Genomic DNA, 9032 nt, shown 5'->3' with positions numbered 1-9032 from the left:
CAGCCCCAGGGACGCTCCGAGGTCCCCGGGGGCGACCCGGGGGGGGCCGGGAGCGCCGCTTCACAGGCTTACAGAAGAGTTCGGTGTCCGGCGGCGGCACGGCCAGTACCTTCGGCTTTGGGAGGACAACGCCGCGCCCCCGCTGCTTTCGGGGGGAGCCGCGGCGGACGGGCGAGCTACGAGACAGCCGCGGGGCTGGGGGCCGGCGCAGTTCGGGGCTCCCCGGGGACGGCACCGTCTTGGGGCGCTGGAAAGAATCCGGGTCCAGCTGCTGGGGGTCCCCAGGGCGTCCCTGGGGGGAGAGGCTCTGTCCCCTACTGCCCCGTCCCGTAGGGCCAGTTGAAGGTGCTCCCGGACAGCAGCATGTCCCTGATTAGTGTTTCGATGGGCGTCTTCCCCACCAGCCTCATGAAGAAGAGCTGGGAGATGAGGGCGGCCGGCACGGCCCGGAGCGCCGGCAGCCGCAGCAGGAGCCGGCCGAAGCGCTGGGGCTGCGAGGGGTACTGCGAGCGCACGTACTCGGTGAGGGCCACCTGCGCCTTCTCCTGCAGGCTCTCCACGTGCGCCGGGTCCGAGAGGCCGCAGGCGTCTGCGAGAGGGATGGGATGGAGAGGGGTCAGCGGTTGGAGACACCCCCCCTCATATCCCCAGACCCCGCTCCTCCACCGGCTGCCGCGGCCACGCTCCTGCCCGGCGGCTCTCCTCGCCGAATTAGGGGCCGCTGCAGCGCGAGACCGCGGCTCGGACCGCGCCGGCTGCGCCGCGCCGCCGCAGCCTCGGCCCTGCGAGGAAGGACCGAGCACCTCCGCGGCGCGAGGCGAGCGCGGACGGACCGAGGGACGGGGCTCCCCCAGCCCCCCCGCTGCACGGCGGGTATTGGTGTCACTGCAGGTGCCGCTCCCCTCGCCCCGGGGAAGCTCAGCCCCGCGCCCAGAGGTGCAAACGGGGATGCTGCAAACCACGGGGGTGAAGTGCCGGAGAAGACCCTCTCCCACCCCCTTGAGAGCCACACGATGCTCTCTGGACCTCGAACCGCCAGGGAACCGGGGGGCAGATGCTCCCTGGGGGCTCCCGGCTCCGTGGGGCAGAGATCGGGACAGAGCCCGGCCGGAACATCAACCTACCTGGCGTGAAGAGCGCGATGGCTTTGAGGCAGCTGTACTCGGCCGAGTCCACCTGCAGCCGGTTGAGCTTCTCCACCTGATCCTGGAAGATGCGGATCTGGTCCATGAAGGAGACGACGCGGTCGGCCGACATGGGGGAGGCGTGGAAGCCGGCGGCGGCCAGCAGCGGGGCCATGTGCAGCGGCAACGCCGACTGCGCCGCGTTGAGGACGAAGAGCTCGCTCCAGCTGAGCCGCAGCAGGGCCACTTGGTCGGAGACGGGCAGCTCGGGGAAGAAGGGGATGTTCCGGGCCCATTCCACCGTGCTGAAGAGGAGGCGGGCGGCCAGCTCGCAGATGTTGTCGATGCCCATGACGCTGCCCTGCTGCGCGTACTGCGAGCCGTAGCGGGCGGCGGGGTAGGGCTCAGCCCGCAGCAGCTGCGAGATGAGCTCCGACACCGGCTGCCCGTTGAAGTATTCCCCGCTGGGCATGGTGTTGGGGCTGGTGCTGGAGTGGGTGGGGGGGATCCGGCCCCGCTGCACGGCTGGAGGGGGGAAGGAGACGAGGTCTCTGCCTGCGTCTGCGTCCTGCTGCGACCCCCATCCCGCTCCCGGGGGGCACTCGGGGCTCCCTCTGCCCCGTGCAGGGCGAGGGGTGCGCCCGCCCCCCCCCGGCATCCCCAGCAGGGACGGATCCTGCCACCCCAGGGGAGCAACGGGCGGCTTTCGGGCGCTCGGGGAGCGGGAGGTGATGCGTGCCGCCCGCCGGCGAGAGCCACGCTAATCTATTTAGCGTCCTGGTGATTCACCAGCAGCTCCCAGGCTACCGGCGCCGCGGCTCGGCCACGGCCTCCGACCGGCAGCCGGGCTGGGACAGCGTCCGTGCCACCTCCTCCTCCGGGAGTGGCCGCGGCTCCGGCCGTGCCGTGCCAGAGCGGGTGCCCCGCCGGCACCGGCTGCAGCGGAGCGGGGTGATCGCTACCCAAGGTCATCGCATGGCAGCAATCACTTATTTGCAAATAAAACGTCCATCTTGGAAGCATCGTTAACCCTGGGGCACTCCCCCCCTAATTGCATTCAGGGAGAGCCATTTTTCAGCTCCCCCCCCCCCCCATTAGCACCCACTATTTGCTCAGTCCCTAGTAATTAATTTATGGGCTGTTCATGAGCCACTTAAATGAGAGCTCTAAATCATGCTAAGTGGCAATAATGCCATCTCGACTCCTCTGGAAAGGAGGGAATTACTGTCCTGCTTCCAGCCTCCTTCCCCCCTTGCTCCTCGCATTAATGCCACCTGCCGCTGCGCAGCGCCGGCACCGCGGCAGAGCCCGCGCCCAGCCCCGGCCTCTCCGCTCCCGCGCGTGTGCCTCGGCGCAGCCCCCTCCTGCCGCCGGGATTTGAGATTTTGGGCTAAAGCCTTCGTCCCCTTCGCAGCAGCCTGGGAAGCGTTTGGGGTTCGCAGCCCCGGGTGACGGGGAGCGAGCAGAAAGCGGCCGGGGGATTTGCGCGGCTCCGGCCGACCTCCACCGCGCCTGGGGCACCGGGGCCGTGCCGGCTCCAGGTGTGTCACCTTATCAGCTCAAGGCTCTGGCTTTTCCAAACAAACACACCTGCGCTGCCGGCACCGAGGGCGATTCAAGGAGGGAAAATAAAAAAAAGGGGCGGGGGGGAGCAAACAGGGGGTTTAGAGGTGAGAGAGCACCCAGCTGCGGTGGGAGCAGAGTGGGCACCGGCAGCACCGGGAGCCCACGCTGCGGCGGTGGGGTTCACCGGGACCCCCTCGGGAACCGTCCCGGTCCCCACAGCGCTGGCGTTACCTTCCTTCCTCATCCCCACGCGGAAGCACTTCTTCAGGCGGCAGTACTGGCATTGGTTGCGGTGGTGCTGGTCGATCTGGCAGTCGCGGTTGGACCTGCAGGCAGGACCGGGCAGATGAGGTGCCGGAGAGGAACGACGCGATGCTGCCGGGGGTCCCTGCACCCCACTGAGCTGCTCTGTCACCCGCCTCCCCGCTGCCCTCGGGCAAAGCCTTTCGCCTCCGAGCGCGGCCCCTTCCGCGCCGGCCGCGGCTGTGCCACGCCGGCCTCCGGCGTGCAGGCACAAGCACTCCCAGGCGACACTCAGATGCTATGGAAACCGAGTGGTTTCCTACGGCAGGGGCTGCCAGTTCCGTTGCCAGCCATGCCCAGGGCTGGAGGAAAGCTGGAGAGACCCCCGAGGCACAGGGCTCCCGTCCTTGGGGACACGCAGCGACGGGTGCCGGCGAGCGGGGTGCCGGCGAGCGGTGCCCCGTGTCCCGGCACGCGGCGTGGAGGCAGCGGAGCAGCCCCTCGGCCTCACTGCCGGACGTGTGAGGAATTTCAACTATTTCCTACGGGGCTGGAGCTGCCCCCGCGGCGCTGAGCCCACCGCCCCTCGGGCACCGAGCGCTTGCAGACGTCCCCCACGGCGGTGGCATGGCCCCACGTCCTCCGTGCTCCGGTCCGGCCTCAACCGGACCCCGCGAGCGCGGCAAAGCAAAACGCGGCGGCTCTGGTGCAGCAGTGCACGTGCCCCCAGCCCCAGCGTGGGGTCTGTGCCAGCCGGAGGGATGCGTTCCCCCCCCCGAGCAACCTCAGAGCCTGCAAGGGGGTCCTGCCCACCCCCCGGCACACGGGTCCTGCCGCGGGCACCGGGCGGCCCTGCACCACACGGCGGGGCACCGGCCGCCACCAAAGCCCGCTGCCGACCCGCAGCGTCGCAGGCAGCAACACGCCGGGACAGACTGCAGGGGACGATCCTGAACGGCACCGTTAGCACCCAAACCCCCCGGCCCCGACTCCCGGGGGTCGCTCACGGTCCCCGCACGGCCGAGCGATGCGGCGGGGCACGGGTGACACCGGGCGCTCGCATCCCACCCGAAGGCTGTGGCGGCAAACGGGGAGGAAAGGGGGTTACGACCAAACCTGCGATAAATTAAGGCAGAAAAAGCAGCAGCCAGGAAAGCGCAGGCAGGGCCGGGGCACGCCAGCGTCCGGCAGCAGCTCGGCTCTGCCTGGGAATCCTGACACGAATCTCCTCATCCCTACACGACTCCAGAGGCGAGACAGGCAGGGATTCCCGCCGCGCTCAAACCGGAATTAATTCACCCCGAACATCACCACTGCGCTTAGCACATTTTAAAACGTGTTGCTGATAAAAAGTTATTCCAGCGGAGAAGCGATAGCTAATCAAAACGTCAGATTACATCTTCATCAGCCGCCTGCGCCGCGGCAGGGGCTAAGTTCCCGGCACCGTTGCCGAACCTCCCGGCGGGTGCCTGGCTGACCCTCACCGTGGCCTCGGGGCATCGTCCCCAGCACCAGGAAAAGGCAAAAATCATCTCGGCTCCCACCAGCGGCTCGGAGCAAGTTTCCTAACTGATAGGCTGCAGCGACCTGGGAAACGGTGAGAATACAAAAGGCGTATACTGTGCTAATTATGTAATTAGAACATGTAATTATTTAGTGCAAGAACTAAACTGAATCCAACTCACTTTTAATATTCAAATTAGAGCAATCTTGGCTTGATGCTGCTTTTGACTCCTTGAACAAAGCAGATGCCAGGGCTGCCGGGGGAGCATTGTTCCCGGCCCCTCCAACACTTACTCTCCACTCGGAAAACCAACGTTTTTCTATTGCACCAAATCACTTCCCAGCACAAAGAGGGGGAAAAAAAAAACCCAAAACACCTGAAGTAGGTGCCCAGATACCAGTGACAAGCGCAGGATAAAATCTGGAATGCTCACGGCCTGGGAGAAGCCCCTCCATCGGCCCTGCACCTAAGCGGCATCTGGGACGCAGAGTCCGTCCTCTCCCGGGGAGCCCTGATTTGGCCTTTCCTTTGTTCCAGGAAACTGGAATTTCTCAGAAGCCATATGTACGCCCCATCTTCAAATCATTAATCCCGAGAAGCCGCTCGGCTGAGCCTGCTGATCAGATCCCGCTGATCAGATCCCGCTGATCAGACGGGGAAACTGAGGCAGGGCCAGGGACGACGCGCACGCTGCGCCCGCACGCGCCGCATCCGCGGCGAGCGACGGGGAGGACGCTGCAGGACCGGGGGCGACGGGAACTGAGCCCTGCCCCACGCCACCAGCTCCAGGGCCCCACTCCACAGCCACGAGCAGCTCGGCTGACGTCAGCCGGGACCCGGCAGCGCCGGTGCCAGGAGCTGCTGGGAGAGGAGATGCTGCGCACGGGGGAGGACGAATCTAGGCCGCCCGAACGAGAGCAAGGCCCTTCCCTTCCCGCGGCCTCTCAGCACCACGAAACGAAGCTCGGAGCAGCCGGCCCCCCTCGGGCGGGGAGAAAGCGGGGTGGGGAGGCGGGGTGCCCCGCTCCCAGCCCGGCTGCGGGGTGCCCGTGGCTGGGATGCGGGTGCCATCCTCGCAGCACCCTCACCGGTTTAGCAAACGCTGCCGGAAGCACCCGCACGTGGATCCAGATCTGCGAGCGAGCCCCCGTACGCGCGTTTACCCCTCTGGGAGCGGCCCGGAGCCGGGGGTCCCCTGCGCGTGCCAGCCAGCCCGACGCTCGCGTCGAGCCCAACGGAAACTCCAGAGTTATTTGCAGCTGCAAACTTCGCAGAGGTCGTATCCTGGTCCTGCTGGTGGGCCCGGATCTGCTGCAGCGCTTGACCCGAGCGCGGGGGCCGGCGGGGGCCGCAGCCCCTCTCCCCGGCACCTCACCGGAGCAGCGCCCGCAGCACGCCGGGCTGTTGACACCTCCGGTTAAAATTATACTCGCTGCAGCGCTGGTGCTTTCTCCGGGTAGAGCGGCTGCGACCGGAGTGACTCACGGCCACGGCGCATTTTCAGGCATTAGCCCGGAACGGCAATTAATGCCGGAGCAGAGCCCGGGGATGACGAGGACCCCGGTCACCGTCTGCGTCCCACCGCCCAGGGGACGAGGGGGCCCAGGGCATCCATCCCTCCGGGGGCTGCGGATGCACCGGGCAGAGGGGCTGCTTATGTGGGGTGCAGAGCGCAGAGGGACCCCCGTGCTGCACCGGGGGCCACGGTGCGGCCGCATCGGGGCCCCCGTTAGTGCTGCAGCGGGGCCGGCGTGCAGCCAGGGCAGGGCCAGCGCAGAGCCTGGGGGACCTGCACCGGGGCCACCGGGGCCACCTGCACCGAGCCTGTACCGGGGGCCACCCGCAGAGCTGCAGCCGTGGCGGGGCTCCGCCGGCCCCGGGGTCCCCGCCGAGCCCCCCCGCCGGCCCCCCAGCCCCTACCTGCAGGTGTAGCTGAGGTTCCTGCGGATGCTGCGCTTGAAGAAGCTCTTGCAGCCCTCGCAGGTGAAGACCCCGTAGTGTTTCCCGCTGGACTTGTCCCCGCACACCACGCAGTCCACCGGCGCCCCGGCCCGCTCCTCCTCGCCGTGCTCCGCGTCGCTGCCGCCGCCCGCCGGGGACGCCGCCTCCTCCCCGCCGCCGCCGCCGCCGCCGCCGCCGTTGGGCTCGCCCCAGCCGCCGGCCACCATGGCCATGGCTCCGCGGCCCCCGGGGCTCAGCACCGGCCCCGCCGCCGCATGGAGCGGCGCCCGGTGCGCGGCGCCCGGCGCCTCCCGGAACGAGTTGAGCAAGTTTTTGGGGGTGGCGGCCGGTTATGGGATTTTTATGGGGTTTTTTTGTTTTGTTTTGTCCCTCCCCCCTCCTCCCCTATCCCAGGGCTTTCCCCCCCCACCCCCCCGTTAACGGGGGGGCCCCGCGGAAACTTTGCGGCGGCGGGAGCGGGGCGCGGCGCATCCCCCCGCGGGGCGCGGCGGCTCCGGGCGCGGCGGCGGCCCCGGGCTCGGCCGCATGCGGGGGCCGCCGCTGCCCGCCCCCGGTGGCTCCTCCGCTCCGCGGCACCGGCAGGGAAGGAGGAGGAGGAGGAGAAGAAGGAGGAGGAGGCAGGAGGCGGCGCTGCCCCGGCCCGCCCTCGCCCCTACGGGCCCCGCCGCCGCCGCCGCTGCATGCAGCCCGGTCCGGGTCCGGGTCCGGCGGGACCCGCTCCGCCGAGCCCCGGGGCTCTCCCCGCCTCCCGCGAAAGAGCAAAGTTCAGCCGCCGCCGCGGTGGCCGCCCTGGATGCTCCTCCCCGTCCTCCTCCCCTTCCGCCCGCCGGGTCCTGCCCCGGCCCCGGCCCCGCCGCCCCCGCGGGCAGGGCGGGCCGGGGGCCGGGGGCCGTGGCCGGGGCGCGGCGGGGGCCGGACGGCTCCGTGGGCCCGGCGGTACCGGCAGCACCGGCGGCGGTGCGGGCAGGGCCATGCCGGGGCCTGGCAGCCGCGCTGGAGCAGGCGGCTGGGCCAGCGGAGGCGGCGGGCTGTGGCCCCCCCCCCGCCTCGCCCTGTGGCCACCAGAGCCCGGGGCTGCAGCGGGAGCGCGGCCTGCAGGGCCGCGGCCGCCGGCCCCGGCCCCCGTCGTGAGCGGGCGCGGCGGCGGGAAGCGCCGAGCGCTGCCCTTGGGGACGGCGACCCAGGCCCAGCCCCGCTGCAGCCGGCTCGGCCGCCGGTCGAGGACCGGGAAGCCGTTCCCCACGCCTGGCCCGCGGCCGAGCCGCCGGCCGTCCCCCTCCTCTTGCCCCGACGGGGTCTTCAATGGCTGCCAGCGGCACGAGGCCGCGGCGCGAGGGCCGTCGCCGTGGCGCGGGGTGCTGCCGCGGCACCCGGGGGTCCCTCGGGTGCCGCCGCTCGGCACAGCCCCCGGGACGGGGCGAAGGGCCGCCCGCGGCCCCGTAAAATCCGTTCGTAATGTGGTTAATCAAGTCGGACCCGTAAGAGCTCGTAACCGGCCCCGCAAGAAGGGGCGGGCTGGGGTGCCGGCCGTGGGCGCGCGGCGCCCGCCTGCTGCCGCCCTGTTGATCATTAACGAAGGAATAAACTGTGCGGAAAGGTGCTTGACCCGGGAGCAGCCCCGTGATAGCACCCTGCCTTCGCCTTTCACCCGGGGGCCAAACTCTCCTCCTGGCCGTGCCGCGGCGGCGGCCCCGGCGTCTCCCCGCCGCGTGTCTTTCACCTTGACTTTGGGGGCAAAGTCCAGTGGGCAGGGCGTGGAGCTGGAGTGCGGGTGGGCTGGCTGCCCCCCACGCACCCTCGTCGCCCCCGGCATGCCCTTGGGGCAGGGCCGTCCCCACGGGGGACCCCACGCCGTGGGGCCGGCGAGGATGCCGATGCCGAGCGGGGCAACCGGCGGTGCCCACGGCGCAGGGACAGGCTTGGACCGAGCGCTGCCGGGACCTTCGCGGCGCCTCGTGCCGCCATCCTTGGCATTCCCAACCCACGCGCCGGGCCCAGCGTCTCCATCCGGGCTACGGCAAAGGCAGAGCAGAACGGGCTGGGTATTAAAAAAAAACCCCAGCAAAGCGCCGAGCCCGGAGCCGAGGTGCAGCAGAGGTGGATGGATTACGGCTCCGGCCATAAATAAAACCTCCATTTCCTCCTGTCTGGAGGGATCGCTGCTCACCAGGTACCTGCTAACAGCCGCGCCGAGGCGCCCGGCGAGGGCCAATGCCGCAGGGCTGCCGCGGTCGGGGAGCAATGCCCGGCAGAGCCGGCTGGGAAGGGGCCAGGCGCTGGGGGGGTCCCAGCCCGGGTCGGGGGGGTCACCCCCACCTGCAGCCAGCCCCGCTTCTCCTTTCTCTTCTGTCAGGCCGTGATTTATGGCCCTTTCCCTGCCGCTCCCCCGCCTCCTCGCCCCCTGCAAAAAATAATAATCCAGGAACAAAGGAGGAAATTGGATCTTCTCCCCTGCGCGGCTCCCGGCCCCGCGGTAGGAGCCGGGTTTGTTTTGACGTCGGTGTCCAGTTGGCGAAGGCGTTTGATCTCCGGAGGAATTCCTCCTTCCTCGCGCTGCTCCGCTGACTCCGCTGCACAAAAGGGCCCCCGGGAGCCGCCGGCGTGTTTCGTGCCGCCCCGACGCCCCCGGGAAG

At 69.7% G+C, this 9032-nt stretch overlaps 1 protein-coding gene across 1 annotated transcript; it reads right to left on the bottom strand.

Moving 5' to 3' along the window:
- Positions 1 to 105: 105 nt before the first annotated feature.
- NR2F6 (nuclear receptor subfamily 2 group F member 6) lies at positions 106 to 6613 on the bottom strand. Its single transcript, XM_082010950.1, has 4 exons — positions 6358 to 6613; positions 2922 to 3016; positions 1125 to 1649; positions 106 to 589 (listed from the first exon to the last, which is right to left on the bottom strand). Exons 1-4 carry the CDS (start codon positions 6609 to 6611, stop codon positions 315 to 317), a joined length of 1149 nt encoding a protein of 382 aa, XP_081867076.1. The 5' UTR covers positions 6612 to 6613; the 3' UTR covers positions 106 to 314.
- Between the last annotated feature and the right edge of the window lie 2419 nt (positions 6614 to 9032).

Source organism: Phaethon aethereus (genome assembly GCF_964289735.1).
Source record: "Phaethon aethereus genome assembly, chromosome: 26".
NCBI classification, from domain to species: domain Eukaryota; kingdom Metazoa; phylum Chordata; class Aves; order Phaethontiformes; family Phaethontidae; genus Phaethon; species Phaethon aethereus.
The sequence above is the reverse complement of the archived record's forward strand: the minus strand, read 5'-3'. Positions and strand labels throughout refer to the sequence as shown.

What these genes read in the sequence shown, in the direction of transcription:
- NR2F6 (XM_082010950.1), bottom strand. Translation starts at nt 6,611, where the DNA reads ATGGCCATGGTGGCCGGCGGCTGGGGCGAGCCCAACGGCGGCGGCGGC. An exon ending in AACCTCAGCTACACCTGCAG is followed by an intron (nt 3,017 to 6,357) that starts GTAGGGGCTGGG and finishes TCCTGCCTGCAG; the next exon opens with GTCCAACCGCGACTGCCAGA. An exon ending in CGTGGGGATGAGGAAGGAAG is followed by an intron (nt 1,650 to 2,921) that starts GTAACGCCAGCG and finishes TCCCCCCTCCAG; the next exon opens with CCGTGCAGCGGGGCCGGATC.